Raw genomic sequence first — 27,982 nt, 5'->3', positions numbered from 1 at the left:
TTTGAAGCATGTAAATCTCTACAAATCTATTATTTTTCAAACTTTTTTTCTATTAAAGCCATCATTACATAGGAATGTCTAAAATAAAACCAAAGCCTAATCTAAGCCATATATCATTTTCAGAAATATATATATTTCACTTAAGATTATACTTTATGTCTGCTTGACATATATGACTCAAGAAGCATCTTAATACAGAACATCATAAAATATGTTCAAAGAGATGCATACCAAAATCAGGCAACCTCAAAGTTGCAATTAGAAAAACCCTTTTTAGCCCATATTAAAAGCTGAAGTCTGGGGAGGATGGGTGGGAAGGGAGGGATAAGGGGGAAAAAGGGACATTACTAATAGCACACATAATGTAGGGGGGGTGGGGACATGGGGAAGGCAGTATAACACAGGGAAGACAAGTAGTGATTCTATAGCATCTTACTACGCTGATGGACAATGACTATAATGGGATATGCAGGGGGGACTTGATAATAGGGGGAGTCTAGTAACCATAATGTTGTTCAAGTAATTGTACATTAATGATATCAAAATAAAAAAATAATAATTTTTTTAAAAAGCTGAAGCCATATTGAATATGCCTTCCACTTGTTGGCATACAAAAGTCAATGCTAATAAAAACTGAGCATTTATGCTTTTTAAAGCGTAAAAAGTACTCTAACAATAAAATCTAAACACTAAACTTGTTTCTTACCAATGGAATTCGCTTTCTTCTAACTTCATTCTCAGCTGACATAAGAAGCAACTCAAGTTCCTTTATTTTTTTTTCTTTATCAGGATCTTCATCAACAACGGGTTGCTAAAATAAGTCAAATAAACGAGAGAGACTCCTTACATAATGGCCTTATTATTAGGAGTATTCTAATTTTAATTTTATGCAACATAAAATCTATTTTTTCTAATAAAACTTAATACTATTAAGTCTTAAATACTCAATTTCACAATCTCTGGTATCTAAAGAGATGCTGGTAAATATTTTTAGTTCAACAGAAAAGATTTGGGAAATTTAAATTCATTAAAAACATATTGTATCATCCATATAATTTAAAATTTTATGTTTGGAGTCTGTTTTAATTTACTGAATATTAATACTCACATTCTATCCAATTTAGCAAAAACATGTCCATTCACAATCTGAATGATTTAAGTTGAAGAATGAAAGGAACTTACTGGTATTGTCAACCACCTTGCATTTGTACAGTCTGTATTTCTCAAAGCCACCTACAATCTCCTTTAATGATGTAATACTCAAAGTAATAGGACAGATAATACTGTTTTTGTCCTACTTTTATATTCTACTGGGTACTGAAAATCTGTTCCTAGTTTTATAGATGAGGAACAGGCAGTGTTGGACTTTCAAAAAATATGTTTGAAAGCTCTTGCTTTGTTTTTGCTGCTGTTGTTGTTTATTATAAATTAAAAGTTACCTGAATAAAGGCAGAAGAAGTCTGAACATGTTCTACACAATTGCCTTCAGGTGACACATACTGATAGCCTGGAATCTAGAAAGTAATTAAAACATTAATATTGCATATATAACACTATATAACTTTTTAAATCTGAGGCAAAGTATAAAAATTCTTGACAAAGTATCAACATTAAAAACTTGGAAAGTATTTGTTATCTTTGAATATTTATATGTAGAATATATCTAATAACTATATCCCTGTTCTTAGAATCTACTGATTAAAAGTCATAACTCTTAGGAAAGACCTATCTTCTCCTGGATTAAATATGAGAACTGCTTGGCCTAGATTTATCAGCTAATAAGTCTATTATCTACAATATCCACCAAGTATTTTTTTAAATCTGCTATTAGAAGGATTGCCCTTTCTCTTGGAGAAGACAAAGAATACAAAGTAATGTCTATCTTTTAGAGGAGAGGGCTGGTGGATATGAAGTACTCACAGAGATGGAAAACTTTCAATAGCAAGTGTTTCTATATTCCTTTCTCCTACTCTTACCACCACCCCATGCCAATTTCTGTGTAGGAAGATAGGAAAACAGAGGCTTCTTCTATTACTTGTCTTAGAAAAACAATCAGACTCACTTGTGTACTTTTTAATACTCTGACAACAGATTAAGAGTTATTCTGCTTCTTTTCTAAAGCATTTATAGTAAGAATTTTGAAGTTGCATGCAAATTTAGCATGCAGTAGAAAGATTATTCATTTTGAAAAAACCTTAGAATATAAATACAAATATGAAATTGTCCATTTTCCATAATGACCTATCTAAATCATTATCTAATGCAGACTTATTATACATAACTTCTAACAGAATTTAATATTCACAATACTTGATTGGTATCAATTATCACTCAACTTCAAGTGAATTAGAAACTTATCTTCCTCAATTTTACATTTAAATCTGTGACAGTATTTCAAACCAATCCATTTTTTTCTTCAAAGTCAAATAAGAATTATCTTAGAAGTTTAAATGAGTTGAACTATGAATAAATCTTTCAAGAATTATTAAAAGAGATATAATTCTTAAAGTACAAGAAGTATCCTTAACTTTCCAACATATTTTGATTGAGACTATTTAACACTCCCTTAGCCCCAAATAATTTTTAAAAGTATCTATGAGTTAAAAAAAAAAAATGTAAATGATAATCTTTCTAAGACAGAAGCAGAAATGTTTCAGTTTATGATGCTGAAATCTAGGACTCTAAAGAAAAATGTAAAGAAATGGACCATAAAGACCTTAAGATATTGATAAGTACACTGATAACTAAACTGTCTTCACATGTTTTCCTATTTGTAAATTAAGATGTCATTACATTTTTTAAACGGTTCTTTTAAAAATATGTCTAAAAATAATGTCCATTTAATGGAATAAAATCAAATTGGAGACATACTAAGCACAGGTTTTTGACACCTAGCTAAATTTTATCTTTTGGTAGATACTAGTTAAGTTTTGATTTAATCTTACACTTTATGTGACAAGATCCAAGAAAAATGGCATGACAGACAGGTAAACAGGGAAATGTAAAACAAACCTTATGAAAACTCCTATACTAATTTCTTATAGGCAGGAAAATGCTCTATCAGGAAAATAGAGCTTGACCTATTATGAGCTTGGTTAATCTCTACTCTAAATGAACCTGTTTAAATACAGACTGAAGTCACTCAACTGATTAGTTTTTAGGTAGAAAAGGAAAGTTGAACACTATCAAAGAACCAATCATTTGCCGCCTCCCCTCCACCAAAATGATGGCTTGAATGATTTTTGACTATTTTCTCCTTTAAACCATTTCCTATATACTTACTTACCTCTTAGAGATAAGCAATGCTACATTTGCACAATTTTTTAAAATGGAAACTACAGTAGTAAAGCACAGCTGACCATTAGCTTTGAATCATAAATGAAGATTCAAATGGTATTAGGAAATGTACATACTAGTTTCTTAACTAGATCATGTAAAAATCACATATAAAAGGAAACATTTTAGTGAGTCTTTTTTCCCCAAAATGAGTTTGTTCAATCAAAACAGGTACAGGTAAATCTCCACTAGTGGTTTAACAGCTATAATTGTGGCATGTTTTTTTCAGTTTGGAAATTTAAATGTCTATTCCCCTTAAAATATGTTGTATTTGTCCTATTAAGAAACCAAACACTTTCCCATATAGCAACTAAAGAAAATTTTAAATAATAAAGTATTAAAATAAAGGTATGTGCCTGAACAGGTATATAAAACTGATTCTGGGTTTGCAAATGGTCCATAGTTGCACAAGGTTTGTGTTGAAGTTTAGATGAAGATCGTTCTGGTTTTATTCCATCTTGTAAGTAGCCCTCCTGTTCCACTTTTCTTCGCATAGTAGAATTCCAATGATTTTTTATAGAATTATCAGTCCTAAGAAATGAAAGTGAATAATTAAAAAAAAAGATTCCATACATTTATCACATTATATGAAGTGTACCAAAGGCTTAAAACAAATTTTTATAACTCATGAAATTAGATACGTTTTTTAAAATTCAAAAGATAAACTTTTGTCTATATGTAAGGCACAGTTCTAAGCACTGGAGATACAGCAGTGAATAAGACAAAGAAAGTCCCTGCTTTTATAAGACTTAGAACCAGCCATGCAAGAAAAATAAATAAATAAAAGCATTCCAGATAAAGGGCATAATGATGGCAAGGGCCTTAAAGCCAGGAACAAACACAGTCATGAAAAACAAACCACAAATTACTGAATTCCAGTATTTTTTTTCACATCTTAGAACAAAATACCTAAGGAAGAGTTCATTGGCTCCCTTTATACCTATGGTTTTCTTTATAAAAATATAAATCATCAACCTACAGGTACTTGTAGCATAAATTCCATCCACAAAATATACACATTCACTGAGAATCTACTTCATATTAAGGCATAGACCTAGATTCAATGGATACTAAGAAGATGTATAAAAGATTGAAAACATCAAAAGTTCCTAGACCAGGTTCAGTAACTTGGATAAAAAATTGAACCTATGCTTTAATTTCCTATCTATAAAACAAAGACAGCAACGTTTGTTCTACATATTTTACAAGTATATGAAGGATCCTTATGTTAAAGTGTTTTACAAACTATGAAGTGCTCACAGCAATAAAAATACAAAAGCGTATCTTTTGAGTGAGCAAGGAATTCTCCCAAGGTTGTTAGCTTACAGTACCACAGACCATTAGGACACATTTGAACCAGTACAGTGTATTCCCCTGAAGGAAATTCTGTATTTTTAGCCACGTGGACATATACACTACTCCCATATACACTACTCCCATAATTTGAATCATAACATAATTAATTGAGAACTGAATTATCTCTAATGCAATTTCACAGCAGTTTATTTCAGCCATTGTATTTGTTATTCCCTGATCTTATGCACAGAATCCAGTACAAATAAAACTTCTTTGACATAGATTCTATTCCAATCGAGTTTGAACAAAGAAAGTCTGCCTGGTTGGCATTAATATGTAAACATGATTTGAGTATAGTAAATGTTCACATAATCTAAAGTTTTATCATTTTATTGCACAAATTACTGCTATAAAATATTTCATTGAAAAAGTAATTATATCCCTTATCACAGAATTTATTAAAAATAGTCTCAAAGGGTTGCTTCAATAATGCACTCTAAATTTTAATTATAAATACAAATAATGGAGCACTTGCAAATATACTTAATAGTAACATAAGAAAGATAAAAGATAAAAAGATTTTTTAAAAAAGGAAATATCAAGTTTAAATACAGAAAAATGTATATACATTTATATAAGCACCTTCCAGGAAGTAGTTTGGCAATTTCTGCCCAACGATTTCCCAACTGTTTATGTGCTTTATAGATGATTCTGTCCTCCTCTTCCGTCCAGGAAGATTTCTTTACCTCAGGATTTAGATGATTATGCCATCTTTCTCTACACTGCTTGCCTATTCTTCCTTTTAAATGTTTTGCAATTAAAGACCATCTTTTTGGCCCGTATTTCTGAACTAATTCAATAACCTAAGAGACAGGAAAAACAAAGTTTGAAAAAGCATTTCCTTTTTAAAAATAAGTCATGGGGATGTAATGTACAACATGATGACTACAGTTAGTAATATGGTACTGCATACTTGGAAGTTGCTAGATAGTAGACCTTAAAAGTTCTCATCACAAGAAATGAAAAATTTTTAACTGTGTGGTGATGGATACTAACTAGACTTACTGTGATAATCACTGTGTAATATATACAAATATTGAATCATGATACTATACACCTGAAATTAATATAATGTTATACACCTGAAACTAAGATATGTCAATTATAGTGCAATTTAAGAAAAGAATTACCTTGACAGAATTTCAAAATATAACTCAAGAATACTATTTTTTAAAAATGCATTAAATCAAACCACAATTACAACTTAGAAAACTTTACTAATAAATATTCCTTTAGCATTTGCCAAGTTCAAAAATTAATCACAAACTTATCTAAAATACCAGGTGGTAAAGTGATTTGTAAGTTAAATTGTTTTCATATAAAATTAATTTAAAATAACAGTAAACATGTTGAGACTTATGCATTTTCTACTGATTTCTTTAAAAAAAAAACCTTTAGCTGAAAACCAAATAAATCAGTATGGAAACAGGAAAGATACAGTTACTGGCTTTTCCTTCTTCTTTTCTCAAACTGAAAAGACACACAGGTCACATACTTTAAAACTTATCATTGTCCATTAAGTAAATCAGATTAATTTTGAACTTAGACAGTAACTTTGTTGTGTTTTGAGTGGCAGTAAGAATACTCTAATACCCCAACTATATTGACAATGTTTATGCCATAAAGAGTGTGAACTAAAGGGCAATTCCTAGTGAAGGGCAGGAACTCTCCCATTTTCTCAGACTTTTATAACACAGAATTACCTTGGCTTTTAAATCATCCGAACCTTTGGAAACATGATGATCTGATATCTGTCCTACTTTGGGGCTCATTATAGGTCAAGAGAAAGAGTTAAGAAGGACTTCCTTCCTTACATATCATGTTATCATATAAAATAAATATTAAATTGTTTTTAAAATGTTAACTCAATTTTCAAAAAGACACTATCTCCCAAATGTTTCTAACCTAATTTCTAAACAAGGTGACTAAGCTGATATTTTTCCTTCTACAAACCAAACTCTCAGAAAGAGAAGGCTATATATATAGCACTTGATTTGACTCAATTAAGAAAAAAAACTACATTTCAAAGTTATTTAAGTATATACTTAATGTGACAAAACAATGTATTAGGAAGAAAAAAGCTAGTCCACCTACATAATGAAATTAAATAATATGAACATGTTACCCTCTGATCTTCTTCTTTAGTCCAGGGACCCTTGATCAATTCTGGACTTAACACTTTCTGCCATCGATGCTGGCACTGAAAACCAGAACGATTCTGAAAGAATTTTGATGATTTTGTTATTGAACAACTGTCTTCCAGAAAGAAAGTCAGCCTGATCTTATGTCTCAAAACATCAAGGAGAAAATATTCAAGAAAAATGCATTTGATAGCATTCTTTAAATGCATAATATTCATTTTACATGCCTGTGTCCCAATTCATTTTTTAATTAAAGCTGTTGGTGGGGCGTAGACTACAAATAAGAACAACACATATTTTAAATTTAAGTATGTATCTCTACACTATGCCTTACAACAAAGCAAAAAGCAAAACTATAACACAGATACTGCCATAAAGAAATATATATCTAAGATAAAGGAATAAAAGGGAGTAAACAGAAAACTATGCACAGCAGTCATATGAACTCAAAACAGCACAGCAGTCTGGATTCATACAGTATAGCAGTACATAACTACACAATTAAAACCTTCAAACGGCATTACTAGCCCACTGCATAGTATTTAAAGGATATTTATAAATGATGATCTGATGATCCCCAAGTTATCAAGAAAAACTAAATCTATATAGAAGCGGTACATTACATATAAGTTAAATTACTTAACTGTTAAAGCTTAAAAGGAAAATGAATTTACCAGGGTAAGAAAACCTTATGTGGAAACATCTCAAACTTCAAAATGATAATTAAATAAAGCCTTATTTTAGTCAGTTCATGACCTAGTAGCTCCTATGTATTACAAGGATAATAATAATAGTAATAAAAATAATAACAACAACACAACTTTTCATTAGTGATTCACATTTTACAAAGATGTTCGTTCAAAAAGAGCAATAGACTCAAGACACACTGGGAAGTGACTGGTGGTTACCATGGGGAGGGTGAGAAGGGGATAAAAGGGCATAAAGAGCTAGGAGGCGGAGCCAACATGGCGGCTTGAGTAGGACAGTGGGAATCTCCTCCCAAAAACATACATATTTTTGAAAATACAACAAATACAACAAATCCTAAAAGAGAGACCAGAAGACACAGGACAACAGCCTGACTAAATGCACACGTGCGAGAGCCCAGCGCCTGGTGAAAGGGGTAAGATACAACCCCTGGCCCGGCGGGACCCGAGCACACCTCCCACCAGCTCCTGGCAGGAGGGAGAGGGAGCCCAGGACTGCTAAACACCCAGCCCCAGCCACCCGCACCAGAGTGCAGACACAGTGCATGCGTGGAGGGCTGGAAACTAGGGAAATAGGGCAGCAAGACCTCTGAGCGGGTGCTGAAGCTGATGCCCCTGTGACAAAGAAAAGCAAGTGCTTTTTGAAAGTCTTAAAGGGACAGGGACATAACAGCTAGATGGAAACATCACAGGTCACAGCCCAGTGGCTGGAAATTACAGGGAAAACCGGGCGCACTAACCACCTGGGCAACAGCTCTGAGACCCCTCACGGAGGTAAACAGCCAAACAGCACCCCGTCCATTACCCCAATGGGCACTGGGAAAGCAGAGAAACAGCCTAAGGCAAACCACGCCCACAGAAAGGAAAATTCCTACACTTCAGCCAGGCAAGACACGAAGAGCCAGCCTACACGCAATTGCCCAACACAAGCCACTAGGGGTCGCAGTTGTCCCAGTAAAGAAAGGCCAGTAGCAAGTGAAAAGTTTGGCCCTCCCAGTTGACAGTCAATAGCACCTGTCAACATGAAAAGGCAAAAAAATATGACCCAGACAAGACTAACCCAGACAGCCTCGGCATCTGCTACATCTTCCCCTGAGAAGGAACCTGGGGAGATAGATTTAACCAGTCTTCCTGAAAAAGAATTCAAAACAAAAGTCATAACCATGCTGATGGACTTGCAGAGAAATATGCAAGACTAAGGAAGGAGAATACAAAAATAAAACAAGCTCTGGAAGGACTTCAAAACAGAATGGAGGAGATGCAAGAGACCATTAATGGACTAGAAAACAGAGAACACGAATGCAGAGAAGCTGATGCAGAGAGAGATAAAAGGATCTCCAGGAATGAAAGAATTTTAAGAGAGCTGAGTGACCAATTGAAAAGGAACAATATCCGCATTATAGGGGTACCAGAAGAAGAAAAGAGAGAAAAAGGGATAGAAAATGTCTTTGAAGAAATAATTGCCGAAAACTTCCCCAAACTAGGGGAAGAAATGGCCTCTCAGACCACAGAGGTACACAGAACTCCCATGACAAGGGATCCAAGGAGGGCAACACCAAGACAAATAATTAAAATGGCAAAGATCAAAGACAAGGACAAAGTATTAAAGGCAGCCAGAGAGAAAAAAAAGGTTACCTACAAAGGAAAACCCATCAGGCTATCATCAGACTTCTCAACAGAAACCCTACAGGCCAGAAGAGAATGGCATGATATACTTAATGCAATGAAACAGAAGGGCCTCGAACCAAGACTACTGTATCCAGCACGAATATCATTTAAATATGAAGGAGGGATTAAACAATTCCCAGACAAGCAAAAGTTGAGGGAATTTGCCTCCCACAAACCACCTCTTCAGGGCGTCCTACAGGGACTGCTCTAGATGGGAGCACTACTAAAAAGAGTACAGAACAAAACACCCAACATATGAAGAAGGGAGGAGGAGGAATAAGAAGGGAGAGAAATAAAGAATCATCAGATTGTGTTTATAATAGCTCAACAAGCGAGTTAAGTTAGACAGTAAGATAGTAAAGAAGCTAACCCTGAACCTTTGGTAACCAGAAAACTTAAAGCCTGCAATGGCAATAAGTTCATACCTTTCAATAATCACCCTAAATGTAAATGGTCTGAATGCACCAATCAAAAGACACAGAGTAATAGAATGGATAAAAAAGCAAGATCCATCCATATGCTGCTTACAAGAGACTCACCTCAAACCCAAAGACATGCACACACTTAAAGTCAAGGGATGGAAAAAGATATTTCATGCAAACAACAGAGAGAAGAAAGCAGGCGTTGCAATTCTGGTATCAGACAAAACAGACTTCAAAATAAAGAAAGTAACAAAAGACAAAGGAGAACATTACATAATGATAAAGGGCTCAGTCAAACAAGAGGATATAACCATTATAAATATATATACACCCAATACAGGAGCACCAACATACCTGAAACAAATACTAACAGAACTAAAGGAGGAAATAGAATGCAATGCATTCATTCTAGGAGACTTCAACACACCACTCACTCCAAAGGACAGATCCACCAGACAGAAAATAAGTAAGGACACAGAGGCACTGAACAACACACTAGAACAGATGGACCTAATAGACATCTACAGAACTCTACATCCAAAAGCAACAGGATACACATTCTTCTCAAGTGTACCTGGAACATTCTCCAGAATAGACCACACATTAGGCCACAAAAAGAGCCTCAGTAAATTCCAAAAGATTGAAATCCTACCAACCAACTTTTCAGACCACAAAGGCATAAAACTAGAAATAAACTGTACAAAGAAAGCAAAAAGGCTCACAAACACATGGAGGCTTAAAAACACGCTCCTAAATAATCAATGGATCAATGACCAAAACAAAATGGAGATCCAGCAATATATGGAAACAAACGACAACAACAACACTAAGCCCCAACTTCTGTGGGACACAGCAAAAAGCAGTCTTAAGGGGAAAGTATATAGCAATCCAAGCATATTTAGAAAAGGAAGAACAATCCCAAATGAATAGTCTAATGTCACAATTACCGAAATTGGAAAAAGAAGAACAAACGAGGCCTAAGGTCAGCAGAAGGAGGGACATAATAAAGATCAGAGAAGAAATAAATAAAATTGAGAACAATAAAACAATAGCAAAAATCAATGAAACCAAGAGCTGGTTCTTCGAAAAAATAAACAAAATAGATAAGCCTCTAGCCAGACTTATTAAGAGGAAAAGAGGGTCAACACAAATCAACAGTATCAGAAACGAGAAAGGAAAAATCACGACGGACCCCACAGAAAAACAAAGAATTATTAGAGAATACTATGAAAACCTATATGCTAACAAGCTGGGAAACCTAGGAGAAATGGACAACTTCCTAGAAAAATACAACCGTCCAAGATTGACCCAGAAAGAAATAGAAAATCTAACCAGACCAATAACCAGCAACGAAATTGAAGCGGTAATAAAAAAACTACCAGAGAACAAAACCCCTGGGCCAGATGGATTGACCTCGGAATTTTATCAGACATACAGGGAAGACATAATACCCATTCTCCTTAGAGTTTTCCAAAAAATAGAGGAGGAGGGGATACTCCCAAACTCATTCTATGAAGCTAACATCACCCTAATACCAAAACCAGGCAAAGACCCCACCAAAAAAGAAAACTACAGACCAATATCCCTGATGAACGTAGATGCAAAAATACTCAACAAAACATTAGTAAACTGAATTCCAAAATACATCAAAAGGATCGTACACCATAACCAAGTGGGATTCATCCAAGGGATGCAAGGATGGTACAACATTCGAAAGTCCATCAACATCATCCACCACATCCACAAAAAGAAAGACAAAAACCACATGATCATCTCCATAGATGCTGAAAAAGTATTTGACAAAGTTCAACATCCATTCATGATAAAAACTCTCAGCAAAATGGGAATAGAGGGCAAGTACTTCAACATAATAAAGGCCATCTATGATAAACCCACAGCCAACATTATATTGAACAGCGAGAAGCTGAAAGCTTTTCCTCTGAGATCGGGAACTATACAGGAATGCCCACTCTCCCCACTATTATTTAACATAGTACTGGAGGTCCTAGCCACGGCAATCAGACAAAACAAAAAAATACAAGGAATCCAGATTGGTAAAGAAGAAGTTAAACTGTCACTATTTGCAGATGACATGATACTGTACATAAAAAACCCTAAAGACTACCCCAAAACTACCAGAACTGATATCGGAATACAGCAAAGTTGCAGGATACAAAATCAACACACAGAAATCTGTGGCTTTCCTATACACTAACAATGAACCAACAGAAAGAGAAATCAGGAAAACAACTCCATTCACAATTGCATCAAAAAAAAATAAAATACCTAGGAATAAACCTAGCCAAAGAAGTGAAAGACTTATACTCTGAAAACTACAAGTCACTCTTAAGAGAAATTAAAGGGGACACTAACAGATGGAAACTCATCCCATGCTCATGGCTAGGAAGAATTAATATCGTCAAAATGGCCATCCTGCCCAAAGCAATATACAGATTTGATGCACTCCCTATGAAACTACCAGCAACATTCTTCAATGAACTGGAACAAATAATTCAAAAATTCAAATGGAAACACCAAAGACCCCGAATAGCCAAAGCAATCCTGAGAAAGAAGAATAAAGTAGGGGGGATCTCACTCCCCAACTTCAAGCTCTACTATAAAGCCATAGTAATCAAGACAATTTGGTACTGGGACAAGAACAGAGCCACAGACCAATGGAACAGACTAGAGAATCCAGACATTAACCCAGACATATATGGTCAATTAATATTTGATAAAGGAGCCATGGACATACAATGGCAAAATGACAGTCTCTTCAACAGATGGTGCTGGCAAAACTGGACAGCTACATGTAGGAGAATGAAACTGGACCATTGTCTAACCCCATATACAAAAGTAAACTCAAAATGGATCAAAGACCTGAATGTAAGTAATGAAACCATTAAACTCCTGGAAAAAAACATAGGCAAAAACCTCTTAGACATAAACATGAGTGACCTCTTCTTGAACATATCTCCCCGGGCAAGGAAAACAACAGCAAAAATGAACAAGTGGGACTATATTAAGCTGAAAAGCTTCTGTACAGCAAAAGACACCATCAAAAGAACAAAAAGGAACCCTACAGTATGGGAGAATATATTTGAAAATGACAGATCCGATAAAGGTTTGACATCCAGAATATATAAAGAGCTCACACGCCTCAACAAACAAAAAACAAATAACTCAATTAAAAAATGGGCAGAGGAACTGAACAGACGGTTCTCCAAAAAAGAAATACAGATGGCCAACAGACACATGAAAAGATACTCCACATCACTAATTATCAGAGAAACGCAAATTAAAACTACAATGAGGTATCACCTCACACCAGTAAGGATGGCTGCCATCCAAAAGACAGAGAACAACAAATGTTGGCGAGGCTGTGGAGAAAGGGGAACCCTCCTACACTGCTGGTGGGAATGTAAATTAGTTCAACCATTGTGGAAAGCAGTATGGAGGTACATCAAAATGCTCAAAACAGACTTACCATTTGACCCAGGAATTGCACTCCTAGGAATTTACCCTAAGAATGCAGCAATCAAGTATGAGAAAGACCAATGCACCCCTATGTTTACTGCAGCACTATTTACAATAGCCAAGAATTGGAAGCAACCTAAATGTCCATCGATAGATGAATGGATAAAGAAGATGTGGTACATATACACAATGGAATACTACTCAGCCATAAGAAAAGGGCAAATCCTACCATTTGCAGCAACATGGATGGAGCTGGAGGGTATTATGCTCAGTGAAACAAGCCAAGCGGAGAAAGAGAAATACCAAATGATTTCACTCATCTGTGGAGTATAAGAACAAAGGAAAAACTGAAGGAACAAAACAGCACCAGAATCACAGAACTCAAGAATGGACTAACAGGTACCAAAGGGAAAGGGACTGGGGAGGATGGGTGGGTAGGGAGGGATAAGGGGGGAGGAAGAAAAAAGGGGGTATTAAGATTAACATGCATGGGGGGGGTGGGAGAAAGGGGAGGGCTGTACAACACAGAGAAGACAAGTAGTGATTCTACAACATTTTGCTACGCTGATGGACAGTGACTGTAAAGGGGTATATAGGGGGGACCTGGTATAGGGGAGAGCCTCGTAAACAAAGTATTCGTCATGTAAGTGTAGATTAATGATAAAATAAAATAAAATAAAATAAAATAAAATAAAATAAAAAAGCAGTTCCTGTGTGGTGACCACCAATGAGTTCTACACAATGATATAAAGGGCATATAAAAGTGTAGGCAAAGGGTCTGTTTGTGTTTATACAGAGGATCAAAGCCTAATTGGGCTACCCCAAAAATGAACTAAGATACGATATGATAAAGAACTTCCAATATCAGCACTCTCTGGAAGACTCATGCCAGAAGATGATCATCAAAAAACCCCAACAAAGATCCACGCACTGCTACAGGTGTAGATGCACTCATCCCACCAGTTCCTGCACTTGCCATGGGAATGAAGAAGGAGATATCTAAGCTGGCCTTGCATACAGTAAAACAACAAATTTGACTGGATCTATACTGTTGGAACTCAACCAAGAATTAGGAGAAGTGCAAATTGTAGCGCTCCAAAATCTTACAACTACAGACTATTTACTGTTAAAAGAACATATGGGATGTGAACAGTCCCCAGGAATGGGTTGTTTTAATTTGTCTGATTTCTCTCAGACTGTTCAAGTTCAGTTGGACAATATCCACCATATCATAGATAAGTTTTCACAAATGCCTAAGGTGCCTAACTGGTTTTCTTGGTTTCACTGGAGATGGCTGGTAATTACAGGTATGCTTTGGTTACGTAACTGTACTCCTATTATGTTAATGTGTGTGCGCAATTTAATTAGTAGCTTAAAACCTATACATGCTGAAGTGACTCTACAAGAAGATATGTCAAGAAATAATCAATCTTCCCATGTTTTCTTCCACTTGCTACTTCTAGAGCTTTTCTTCTTCCTTCCTAATTACAACCCTTAAATAGAATTCGTGCCTCATATCGAATTTACCGAGTATCATAATTCTTCCAAGTGGTAAAGATACCTCAAGACAAATGCTGGGCATAGAAGCCACAGGGCATAAATATGCTAAGAAGTAAAAAGCTAACCTTTTCAAACAATAAGGCTTCTCTCTCACTTACCAACTTTAAATTCCCCTGTATGGCCCCGGAAGATGACTGGTTAGCCAGAGACGGGTAAGATTCCTCAAGGGAGGAACAACCTAAGACAGGCACAGTCGCAGGGGGCCCATCAGGTGAGAAATTGGGGATCAACAGAGGTGAGGCTTAGAACCTCACCCCCCCTGTTCTGAGAGAAATCTGCATCCGTGGATGTTTTATTGCCCTTGTCAAGCTTGGATTAACACATAGTCTACAGGCACACACCTGATCATCTACATTTGCTCTCTTACAACACTAAACTATGTTTTCTACCTTTATCTTGTATCTACCTACCACTTCAGCATTTTATTAAAAATAATAATAAAGAGAGAAATGTGGTATCCACATATAAATCAAGTATAAAAATCAAATGAGTATTCATATTTGAACTGTTTATAGTTCATAATGCATGAGCAAAACCGAAAGTTTCTGTGATGACTGCCCTTGTACTGTTCACCATGTAACTTATTCACTATGTAAGAATTTGTTCTCCATGTAAGAACTTGTCATTATGCTTCAGAAGATTGGAGACTGACGAAAATTAGGCTTGGGGTGGATTAATGATTGTGCATTGAGCATTGACCCCCCTAGACAGAATTTTATTGTTAACAACCATTTGATCAATAAATATGAGAGATGCCCTCACAAAAAAAAAAAAAAAAAAAGTACACACTTGCAATTGTAAAATAAATAAGTAACCGGGATGTAATATATAGCATAAGGAATATAGTCAAAATATTGTAACAACTTGGTATGGTGATAGCTGGTACCTAGAATTATCATGTATATAAATGTTGAATCACTGTGTTGTACACCTGAAACTAATGTAATACTGTGCATCAACTACCCTTCAATAAAAAACAATTATCTAAAAAAAAAAAAAAAAAGGGCATAAAGATTCTCAATCATAATATAAGTTGGTCATGAAGATGGTAGTACAGCATGAAGAATATAGTCAATGATTCTGTAACACCCTATGTCAACAGATAGTAACTGCACTAGTTGGGGTGAGGATTTAATAATATGGGTAACTGTTGAACCACTGTGTTGTATACTTGAAAACAATATAAGATTGTCTATCAACTATACTTCAATAAAAAGAGATGTTAGTTTATACACAGGGTTACAGATAATTTCTAAGTTTATAAACGGGTAGATACAAATACTTCATTTACCAATAACTCTACTTTTGTGCCTAGTGAACATCAAATTATTTTTATTTAAACTGAGCTTCTTCATTTATGGCTTCTGTACATCAATGCTGATCAATTTTAAAGCTGTCATTGTCTTCAAAATAATCAGGTTGTTCCTCTTTGTCCTTGTAGCATTTCTCTGTTCATTTGCTGTTATACCATTGAAGTTAAACTGATAAAGCTAATATAAATAACTTCTAATTTAGCTTCCATGTATTGAACACCTGCTAAATGTCAGGAACTGTGCCAAACATGTTATTTCTAATTCCCACAACGATACTACAAAAATTTACATATCATAGATAAAGGAGCTGAAGATCAAAGGAGTTAAGTAGTTTTTCTAATACCAAACAGCTAGTAGAACTGACATCTGAATACCATTCAGACTGACTCCAAAACTTCTGTTCTCTATCTATCTCAATTTCAGGTATGTTGAAAGGTATCATAATAATATAGAAAGAACATAGGTAACATGGTTTCTGAAACCCACAACAGCCAATACAGAAGCCACAAACAAGGAACAAACAGGAATATATGTGAAAATACTTTGTAAATTATAAAATTATATACGCATAATGAATAGCATGTGAATACTAGTACGGTGAACAGTAAGTATAAAGTTTTTAAAAATCAATAACACTTTAAAAAGTAAACATTAGATGACAAACATTTCAAGAGTTTTTCTGACTTGATTTCCTACCAAAATATTTCAATATATTTAACATCTCTTAAATATTCTAACATTCATGAGCAAATATTTTGTAGAGCCTTGACCAAACTTATTATCATTTTTGTTTTATATTAGTAATCTTTTTAGGCTCCTGGACAAGCTAATTACTAGAAAACCAGACTCTACAGGATGATAAGAACAACAGAGATGTTTTTAAGAAGGAACCTAAATCTAAAATAATGTAGACACATTTTTGAAAATCAGCGTATTTAATCCAATAGCATAAACCCTCCATGTTATAAATACAAGATGTTTCACCTACTTGAAGATGACTAGCAATTAGAGTCCAATCATCAGTTCCATGTTGTTCAACCAACTTCTTTAACTTATCATCCTGTTAAAATAGGTATGAAAATTAGAAAGCTTTTCTATGCCTGAATATATTTAACTCTCCCATTCTTTCATCTCATATTTTATGACCACTTTTAGAAGGACTGAAGCCACTTTAATTAATACAAGTTCTCCCATTACTATACTGCTTCCATCAGTCTCAACATCAACCTGTTATTCATGTCTTTGGCTGAAGAAAAATAATGTGCAAGTTAGTTGATGGATCACTTTGCTCAAGTTTTGTTTTTAAATATCTATAATAGTTTTGATAAATACAAGTATGAAGTTAATAAACTATAACATAATTACCTCATCTCTTGTCCATTTTACTCTGTTCCAGAATTTCTTCAGTCCTTTTTGTTGTGGAACTTCATAATCATGACTAGCATACTGAAGGTCATCATCCTCATCCTCACTAAAAGCAAAAAAACCCACAATTGTGAAATCAAGAACTTTTTTTAAATTTGTGAAATCAATCACTGAATCTGTATATACAAGTATGACAGAAGCAGCCATTCAGACTAACAGACAGATACCTGATGAGATTATTCAAAGTACAAAAAAATTAAGAGTCATTCAAGGGAGAGGAGCTTTGGTCTAGCGTTTCTATCTAGCCTAGATATGCCACCAAGGTCCAAGTGATAATCTTTATGTTTTCCTAAGGAGTCTGACCTTTATTCTTTATCTGACCTTTATCTTAAACAGTCAAAGGTATGTTGGAAGGCATTTCACTCCCTTTAAGTAAGGGAGTGAAAGAGAAATATCCTGTATTTCATAAAAATCATTGGTAGAAGTGTGGAGATATGGTGGAAGGAAGATCAATTCATGATCTTTCACAATAACCCAAGTAAGAAGTTACTATGGCCTGACAAAGGTAATGGTAAAATACAAAACACAGCCAGTTAAAAGATACAGTGGAAGAACTGATCTATTAATACAACCAACAACAAGAAAAGTTAAAATATGTAGAAATAATTTGAACATACAAGGTCAAGGTATAGTACACAACAAAATACTATTGTGAGGCACAGAAGACTTGAACAAATGGAAAAACATTCAGACCATCTTCCTGGACAGGAAATCAATATTAAAGATGTCTGTTCTCTCTAGATTAACTTACGAATTTAAGTTAAATGAATAAAAATACCAATGGATTTTCAGAGGGACTTAGTAAGCAGTTTGGGGCCAGCTGAGTTCAAGGAGCTTGAGAAATATACAGGTGAGTATTTCTAGAACAGCATTGTCTGACAGAAATATAATGCAAGTCTATACTTCATGTGGAAAAATAAACAAGTAGTAATAGAAAAGTTCTAAAAAATAAAAGAATTATTACTACCCAATATCAAAATATACTGGAGAGAAACAATAAATAAAACAGAATGGTACTGGCACACAGATACACAGATCGATGCAACAGGATAGAACATTCAGAAAAAAATCAAAAACCCATAAGGGAATTTGGTAAATTATAATAGTAACATATCAAGTCAGTGGGGGCAAAAATGGACTTTTCCATATTTGGAATAAATAGTAAGAGATTGGGTAGCTATTTTAAAAAATAAAGCTTGGGTTCTACTTTAAATAATTCAGATAAAGCAAATATTTTACACTTCTTAAAATAAAACCATAGTCATACTATAATAGGGTAGAATTCTATTTTTTATGTCCTTGAGTAGAGATCTAAATGTAACGAAAATCAAGAAACGATAAAAAAAGAAATCAACTAAGGTAATAAGGTAATGATAGTTATCAATGGAAAGAAGTGGCAATGAAACAGAGATTAAAAAGGTTGAAACAAACAGATATAGTAGCTGATGGATATGAAAGACCTGGGAGGAGGAAATAAGGATGACTTCAAAATTTCTGGTTTTGGGAGCATAAACAGACCTACCCACTGTGGTAAGGAATAGAAGAAGAAGAAAGAGAATGGATAAAGGTGCTAAAGATCAAAGGAGTTAAGTATGTTTGGTAAGACTAAACAGCTAATAGAACTGACATCTGAAATCAAGCCAGACTGACTCCAAAACTTCTGCTCCTTCCATCTGTCTCAATTTCAGGTATGTTGAAAGGCATCATAACAATATAGAAAGAACATAGGTAACATGATTTCTGAAACCCACTCTAGGTTCCAGAGTAAGCAGTTTGGGACTAGCTGAATTCAAGGAACATGAGAAATATACAGGTGAATATTTCTAGAACAGCACTGTCCGACAGAAATATAATGCAAGCTGCATAATTTCCTAGTAACCACATTAAAAAACAGAAACAGGTGAAATTAAATTATAATATTATTTAACCTAGCATATCAAAAAATTATTTCACATGTAATCAACATAACAATGAAATATTTTACATTCCTTACTTCCTATGCAAGTCTTCAAAATCTGGTGTATATTTTATAGGTAGAGTACATCACAATTCAGACTAGCCACACTCAAGAGCTCATAGCCACATGTGGTTAGTGGCTCTTCTAATGGGCAGAGAAAGATGGCTCAATATTAGTTTTATGTGCATATGCTGATTGCCTAGCAATATTTAAGATTATTTTTGCTTTCCTAGATTTACTCTTCCAAAAATTCATTTTGATCTCAAAGAGCAAAAGTTTGAAGATTTGTTTCACCTACTATATTTAAGAACATGTGGGTAATTCCTAGTATCTATATACAGTTTCAATCTTATAAAGCTGAAAAACGAAGGCCTAGATTTAATATATACTATCTACAGATCCTTTGCAGGAACGTGTTATTTCTCTTGATTTGTCAGTTCCATAGGACCAAAATTCTTCATATCTGACCAAGCAAGACCAAGATCCCTTACTCCCTCCCCTCCTTTTGATACCTAAGTGCTTTTTCAATTCAATGCACTTGATTATTCCAGTGCTTTCTCCCTAAAGCCAATGTATATTTGTAACAATAATATTCCAGTTCTGCTTCCATATATGCCTATTATTACCATGTATCCTTATATATTATTTGTTAAAGCTATGCTGAAAATAAAAACACAGTTTAACTAAAGAAATACCTGTTATTTGCAGTCATCTTCAGCTATCAGAAATAACACCTGTTTACCCAACATTAAATTGTTAAACTGGAGATGGTTCAAGATCCAGTGACTTCAAAAATTTCTAAGAAGGATACTAAATCAGCTAAAACACCATACTGAAGCTTTCTGTCCAATGTGTATGTACTCATGACATATACTCTTCCTTCTTAATGCTTACCACACCTGCCAGTCCTCCCAACCAAATAGTAAGCTCAGGGTAAAAAGACCATGTCTACTATGTTCACCTCTCAGCACCAATCACAGTACCTGTCACTCATATACTTTTTAAATTAATGAATGATCTTCCCTCCTCCTGCACCTCCTTCAAGTACACTGTCTTCCAAAATTACCTCACTCCCTCCCAACCCTATCAAAACTTCCACATCCCTCAATACAGCTGATCTTAAGGGAATATAAGGAAACTTTAACAAATGAAAATACCTCTAGGAGAAGGTGAAAGGCATTACCATTTAATAAAAAGGACTTTAAAAATCTAAATGCAAACACACCTCCAAGTGTTGAATTTTAAGAAGCATAAGTTGCCGAAAGAAAAAACTTTTAAATACAGAAGGGGTTCTTTGGAGTATTCTACAAATATTGCTTAATCTTTCCTAGAACTATTCCCAGCAACATTACCACTTTTTGCCATCCTAATTAGCCCTCTACCATGCTTTTCACAGGTTCCCCTCTTTTATTTCCTCCCCTCAGATCCCAACAGCTTTCACAATAGCGTATTTGAGACTGCTCAAAAAATTAGGTTATTTCTAGATCAAAATAATTTTTAATTTGGGGACTTGCCTATATAAATCTTAAGTATTCACAAAAGAATACTGTATCACATCAGTCTGTATAAAATTCAACTTAATGTTCTTATCAAAATATTTTAAGGATATGAATCCAAAAATGGTACTTGGTCAAAAGACTAGTTTTTAAGGAGTAATTTTCCTGAAAACGATTTCCTTTTAACTTTAAAATTCTGCCTTATTTTTTTAACCACGTGCTTGACTTGTGAGAAATTTATATTTCTACATGAGATTTCATTCTCTGTTTTGTATCAGCACGGTCAGCATTTGCAGACAATTATATAGCCCAGTCAATGTTTAGGAAGCTGGGTTTTTTTGAGTGGGTGAGTGTGAGAGAGAATTAAAGCAGAATTCTTAGAATCATCTCCCTACCACTGGGACTTTCCTCGAGTAGATCTACCTAGGTACATCTTAATTTTAGCTTTAAGTATTTTTATATTATTTAAATAATTGTTGAAAGGATGATGTAACTTTTAAATAAATGTGACATAAAAAGATCCTAGGAATGTATCAATATCACTAGCTACCACAGAAGAATGCCTGCATAAAACCCTACAAGTAACTTCACTAATTAATACTTCACTTTCACCATTTTAACAGTCCCATTGACTTAATAATGGTTAGGCACCATCAAAACAAATCTTTTCAATTTTCCTGCTTTTAATATCATCTTTTAGCATTTCTGTATTATAGCAATCAGCTGGTAATACACAATAATTAAATAAAATAGACCTCCTACTGTATAAATAAAGTATTTCTAGCCTATGGTGACTAATCTAAAAGAGAGCAAAGATAGGTGAAATTATTTCACCAGTCACAAAGCAAAAATAGAAGAGGAATTTGGTCTCTGAATCTCCACCCAGAACTTGGTTTCCAGAAACATTCTTACAGTTTACTTTTTAAGTCAAAGAAAATATTTATTCTATAACTGTCTAATATATAACCTAAGTACTATATTCCAATCGACAAGGTTTGGTAGATTATGAATGAACAAAGTGATGATGATGATTATGAAACAGCAAAACGAAGCACATTCACACAAACAAATACTATGACTCATGAGGCCAGGAAAATGGTTAAGAATAACTTTACACTGGGTGTTAGCTAATAGGATGTGATAGTCATAACTTTCTCTATGATATAATACGCAAACAACTCACACTTGACAATATTAAAACATTTGGGAGAAGTTGGGTTTTAAAGGATACCAATTATTCCACCTAAAAACAGTAAATTGAGGCAGCTAAAGACAGACTTTGAAATTTTTTTTTAAATTTATATTTGGAAAAAACTATTGAATTTGAGAAGTATCAGTAGTTCTATAAAATTCATCTAATAAAATCATTTCAACTTGATATTTTTAATCAATCACAAACTGCATGTCTGAAATTTTTATAATAATTCAAAAATACATCGTTATTGTACTGTCTTCACATAGTAACTGCATTTTTTAAAAAATCCTATCAACCTCAAGGTACGAAAATTTACCAGGTTGATTTATAAAGTGAAATCAGGCCGCCCAGTGGTTAATATGATGTACTGCACACATGGATATTTTATTTTCCAAATCTGGACTGCAAACTTGCATCATTACACTATGAGAAATTTGACTTCATTTTACCATTATTAATAGCAGTGCTGAAATAAATACTTAAGAGAGTTCTACCTAGCTCTCCATAAACAAAATCAATGCAAGAACATTTCTATTTTATTCCATTAGTGTGTGTATATTTTTAAAGGAAAAAAGATAACTGAAAAAGGCTTCAAAACAGGACATTAAAGCTAGAAGTTTCCTTAACAACCATAAAAACGAAATCCCTTATATCAGAAATGAAAAACTGGTATACAGATTTTACTTATTTTCCCAAAAAACAGTATTGCTAATTAATGACAAAGCTGATTAAAAAAATCAGTTCTCACATTTCAGTATTCTTTCACCCAAAATACCCATTTTGCTGCAAACAGCATAGTAAAATTGCTTCACACACACACACACACACACACACACACACACACACACACGCTGAAAAACATCTTCCAACACAAAGCTGGCTTTTATCTTTCCAGTTTAGTGTAATCATAAATCATCTCAAGTGTAAAGACCTGAATCTGCACTACTTAAGTAAGTCTTCTGGCTTCTAAATGACATTTTTTAAAGTTTATTTTTAAAGGTAGAATTGGCTTTTAAAAACTAAAATGACTTCATACATAAATGTGCTTAAAAAAAAAATCAAACACATGTTAATAACAGGACCATTTTAGTACTGTCTGTAAATTATGTTATTAAAACCCCCAGTGGGACCTAAAACTATTTAAAGTCACAACACTAAAAGAGCTTTTTCCTTTATGTAAATCTAGATCAGAGATACTATAGCTATCTTAAACAAAGATCAAAAGAGACAAAATCCTTCATTTATTTCAACCCTAGTTAACAGTTTTTAACATTTTTAATATCATACAGGATTTATGCCTGCAGTCTTATTCAAAACTTTTATACAGCGAAGTTTTCACTCAAATACTTAAAATGGTTGTATAGTGGAGATCTTAGAGTGATTGAATTATTTCCTTTCTCAATCAATTACAAATTAGGTTCATTATTACAGTATTTAGCCAAAAGGCATGAGTCTAGACTTTGCCCAATGAATAATTATTTCCCCTTCAAAACATTTCATTCTATTCTAAGATAAATGTCTCATTTACATATATAAGAAGTGTAATTTAGAGCACAAAACACACTCAAGTACGAAGACCTTAAGGAAGACACCAGAGATGATAATCCCTCACCACATTCTCTATCTGTACATTCCCATAGGAAGTGTAGCTTTATCCCACCACATTTAATTACTCCCAATTTATTACTCTTTAAATCATTCTATAATACGTTCAATTAACTTATACAGCTCACCAAGAGTGAACAGTAAAATTAATGTTTAGGTCTCGAAGCTCACAGTATTGTCAATAAAAGAAAACTTAAGACAGACAAATTAATCATTTCTTCTTTCTTCATCTATTATTATGGACCACACACAAATTGAGAGTGAACAGAAAACCAACTGAAGAGGCAGGGTTCTGACATTTAAGCATCCATGTCTAACCATAACTAAATGCTGATGACAGCATTAGCCAAGAAACTGTTTCAAATAAAATTAACATCAGTACTGAGAGGCAGATAATGCTGCATATTGCATATAAACAAACTTCTGTTATTGGGTTGACATACTTACCTGTCACCTTGCTTTATCAAATTATTTTATTTTTAAAATCTTGCATATTTAAAACTTCAATAGAAAAGGCCTAAACTGGTACCTCATTAATTATAATTACAGGACCTTTTAATATCTATCTTTTCTGAAGATTGAGAAGTTAATCAGGTCCTGGACATTCTACATCAGTGACTGATTCTCACCTGGATGATTTTGCACACCCTCTCCCCAAAACAGACATTTGGTGGTAATGTCTAGAGACTTTTCTGATTGTCAAAAATGGAGGAAGTACGGTGTTATGGGAATCTACTGTGTAGAGACCAGGCATGCTGCTAAACACCTATAAAGCACAGAACAGGCCCCAACTACAAAGAATTATCTAATCCAAAATATCAATAGTGTCAAGGTAGAAAACCTTGTTCTGGAGAGGTGGATTTGTGTACGTGTGTATATTTGTTCCACCTTAGTGTCTGATATATACTGCAATTGCTACAAAATAATCATCGAACATTATATTTTATGATTTCTGAAAAAATACCTTACATACAGTAGATGCTTAAATGAATAAAGCAACAAACATTATGTGTAGTTACTACCAATTTTTAAATGAAATCTGCAGTGAATGAATCCTAGTACTAATTTTCAACTTAGGAAATACATCTCTAGTTAATATTTTGAGGCTCTAGATCTAGATAAATAAAACCATTTGGAAATTCTGCCACACATCTTTTCAGGTTTGTTTAGTATTATTAAAACACACCCTAGTTTTTGGTTATCTAAGTGATACTACAATTCAGGAGTAGCTAGTATAATGGCATATTAGTAAAAATTAGACGCATAAATTCATCTTAGGAAGTTTTCCAACCAGAAATGTGCCCCACCTCTGTGCAACCTTTAGGTAACAGAACCAAACACAGATACTCAAAATATTAAGTGACTCAGATACATTGTTTTATTTTAAGATCAAGCCACTGATAGTAACAGTGTGACATCCTCCCAGTAGAAGATAGTAAAAATGTATAAAGCTGAGAACATGGGTATGGTAATCACAGAAAACATCATAAAGATCCTCTTCAGCTATTCTTCAGAGGATGTTGCCACATCTTTCAAGGTAGCAAAGATGGCAGAGGGGTCCCCACCCAGGTATATCAGAGTTCCTATTTTATCGGATACAGTGATTGGAGTGGCGGGACGGGGCGAGTCCCTCTGAACACCATTTTCAAGTCGTCCGGGCAGGCCACGACCACTTGTATCCGCGTAGCACATCCCTGAAAGCGCACTGACTTACCTGGCAAGAAACGCCCACCCAGAAGTGGCTGTGAGAGACTAGGAGTCAGGACGTAAGCTGGGAGAATCAACTTCAGAAGCGACCTGGACATTTGTTACCCACTTTCTGCGTTTTAAACACACTGGTCCCCAAGTCTCCACACGTCACAGTTGCGCTCCGACCACCCGGGCCGAAGCGGGAGCAGCGGTAAAAGAAAACTAATCTGAGCCGGGGCAGTGTCGACCGGCCTGGGCGAAAGGGATGTCACCCACCTGCGCAACCTCTTCGCCATCCTTCAAGAATCGCATAGGCGCGGGCCGGTAGGGGACACAGTTCAGCCTCCTCCAGCCTCAGACGAAGGCTCCTTCTCCCTGGCCCTCCCGCCGCTCCCCTCGCTCCCTCTCCGAGTCCGGAACGCACGTCCCCGGTAAGGCAGGACGGAAGGATTGAGGGGCGGACCGCGACCCGCCCCCCGCCCTCAGTGCCGCTCCTAGCCCTGGCCCGGCCCGGTCAGGGATGCCCCTAACATGTCAGCAGGCGCGCTCCCTCCCTCCGCCGGCCCCTCCCGCCGCCTCTCAGCTTCCCCGCTGGTGATCCCAGCTCCGCTCCGCCGCGGGCGCGACCCCCGGTCTCTCCCCGCAGCGAGCAGATCTGCAGGGCTTGCGGCCTCCTGCAGGGTTTTGTCCGCACCGCCGAATCTCGCGCCCAGCCTCCTTCAAGAGCAGCCGTTTGAATCTGCGCACGCGGCCCCGAACCTCATTGGTTGCGGCGGCTGCACGCGAGGAGAAGGGGGCGGGGCGGAGAGAGCGCGCGCGACTGAGGGCGGGGCTGGGGAGCTGGAAGCAGTGACGGGAACTCGCGGGAGTCGGGGAAGGAGCTGGGAGCCAGAGGGTGGGGCTGCAGGCGGGGCTCGCGGGTCCAGCTGCGACAGGACCCGGGGTGGGCCGAGCGCCGCACCTCGACGCGGTGGCCGCCGAGGCCGCGCAGGGCCCGCTGGGAAACCGAGTTCCAGTGCCCGCAGAGAGGCGGGACCCGAAGCGGCGATGGTGCCCAAACTTCCCAGGGTGTGCGGCGAGTCCCTGGAGGTTGGGCGGTCCTGAGAGACTGGAGGAAGAGGGAACTGCACTGGAGGAGCTTCTAGCAGTTGCAACTACTCTGGAGGTTTCAAGTGTAATAACTACGAACTGCATATTTCAAATAGCATTAAAGTAGATTGACTACAGTAACGATTAGAGTTGTAAAGGATCCTCATTTGCAAGGTAACATGCTCTACTGCATAGAGCACTAAACCACATGTTAATATTGTAACAAACTTCCATTTTACTATTTTGAAATTTTACGCATCAATTTTTGCAAATCCGCGTTCCCGCAGCTTTCTCTCGGACGTATCTCCCCACTACTCGGTATCCTGCCGCTCTAGCTAGGAGGCGCGGTCTTCGGACTTGAGACAAATCTAACCATAAAAGTTGCGCAGCCGTTATTGTTTAAGGGAAAATGGGAGTTATTTTTGCCCAGACATCACATCTACTGGCGTAGCAAAGACTATGGCAGAGAGCCGAATATCAAGGCTTTTAGCTGCAGAAGTGCTTGGAACGGAAAAGGGAAGTAAGCCTGGTCTGCAGCAGGTTTCAAAGTGCTTCATTTCCTACCCTGATTCACGGGAAATTATTGATGCGCACCTTGCAGGAGCTTTGATACAGAACAATGTAGGAAGACAGGAGCGGACTGGGAATTTCGCCCATTAAATAAATTCGGTAGTCAACCGTAAAAGATTGACTTTCGCAGGAGAGACTGGAGGAAGAGGGAACTGCACTGGAGGAGCTTCTAGCAGTTGCAACTACTCTGGAGGTTTCAAGTGTAATAACTACGAACTGCACATTTCAAATAGTATTAAAGTAGATTGACTACAGTAACGATTAGAGTTGTAAAGGATCCTCATTTGCAAGGTAACATGCTCTACTGCATAGAGCACTAAACCACATGTTAATATTGTAACAAACTTCCATTTTACTATTTTGAAATTTTACGCATCAATTTTTGCAAATCAGATGCAGGTGCGAATGTAAACTAAAAGGATCTTGCCTGCTCTACTTTCAAAGCTTAAAACACCTGATAATTTGTAGTTCTTTTTTCTCAAGTTATGGGTTCTGCGAAGATAAAACACCTTTTAAGTCATTCCTTACTGTGGTGCTTGTTCACTCTTTTTTTTTAAAACCTCATTTAGAAAATAATGTTAGTTGGAAACTGTTCTATTTACTCCTGCGTCATACATTACTCTTCTTGTTTTTATACTAGGAGCAGAGTTTCTGCTACATTTTAGTCAGTTTTGTACAGAAAACTTTTCAGAGCTTGAAGATAGATATTTTAGATTTTGACAGTAAACTAAATCCCCCTCATTTTGAAGATAGAGGAAAACTTAATTCCTCAGAAAGATAACATTGCAAATTCATTTAAATCAGTTAGAAAAAGATAAACCATGGAAGTGATTTGGTCATTTGAATACCCATACTCAAATGTATCATAACCAGAGTGGGTTTTTTTTAACAAAACATTTAATAAAGACTTTTTATTCAGAGTATATAAAGAACTCTCAAAACTTACTAATGAGAAAAAAAGAAGTGATAAAAATTT

The 27,982-nt window shown here is 35.8% G+C and overlaps 1 protein-coding gene across 2 annotated transcripts in view; it reads right to left on the bottom strand.

Moving 5' to 3' along the window:
- Positions 1–26,065, bottom strand: part of MYBL1 (MYB proto-oncogene like 1) — a 40,398-nt gene extending 14,333 nt beyond the window's left edge. For both annotated transcript variants that reach the window (XM_036886296.2, XM_036886297.2), the window contains exons 1-8: positions 25,624–26,065; positions 17,346–17,451; positions 16,969–17,040; positions 6,818–6,910; positions 5,275–5,495; positions 3,693–3,867; positions 1,440–1,514; positions 707–811 (exon numbers count right to left, since the gene is read on the bottom strand). In XM_036886296.2, coding sequence (XP_036742191.2) covers positions 707–811; positions 1,440–1,514; positions 3,693–3,867; positions 5,275–5,495; positions 6,818–6,910; positions 16,969–17,040; positions 17,346–17,451; positions 25,624–25,643 — 867 coding nt within the window. In that variant the 5' untranslated portion in view covers positions 25,644–26,065. The remainder of the gene's footprint in view (positions 1–706; positions 812–1,439; positions 1,515–3,692; positions 3,868–5,274; positions 5,496–6,817; positions 6,911–16,968; positions 17,041–17,345; positions 17,452–25,623) is intronic.
- Between the last annotated feature and the right edge of the window lie 1,917 nt (positions 26,066–27,982).

Source organism: Manis pentadactyla, chromosome 3 (genome assembly GCF_030020395.1).
Source record: "Manis pentadactyla isolate mManPen7 chromosome 3, mManPen7.hap1, whole genome shotgun sequence".
NCBI lineage: Eukaryota > Metazoa > Chordata > Mammalia > Pholidota > Manidae > Manis > Manis pentadactyla.
The sequence above is the reverse complement of the archived record's forward strand: the minus strand, read 5'-3'. Positions and strand labels throughout refer to the sequence as shown.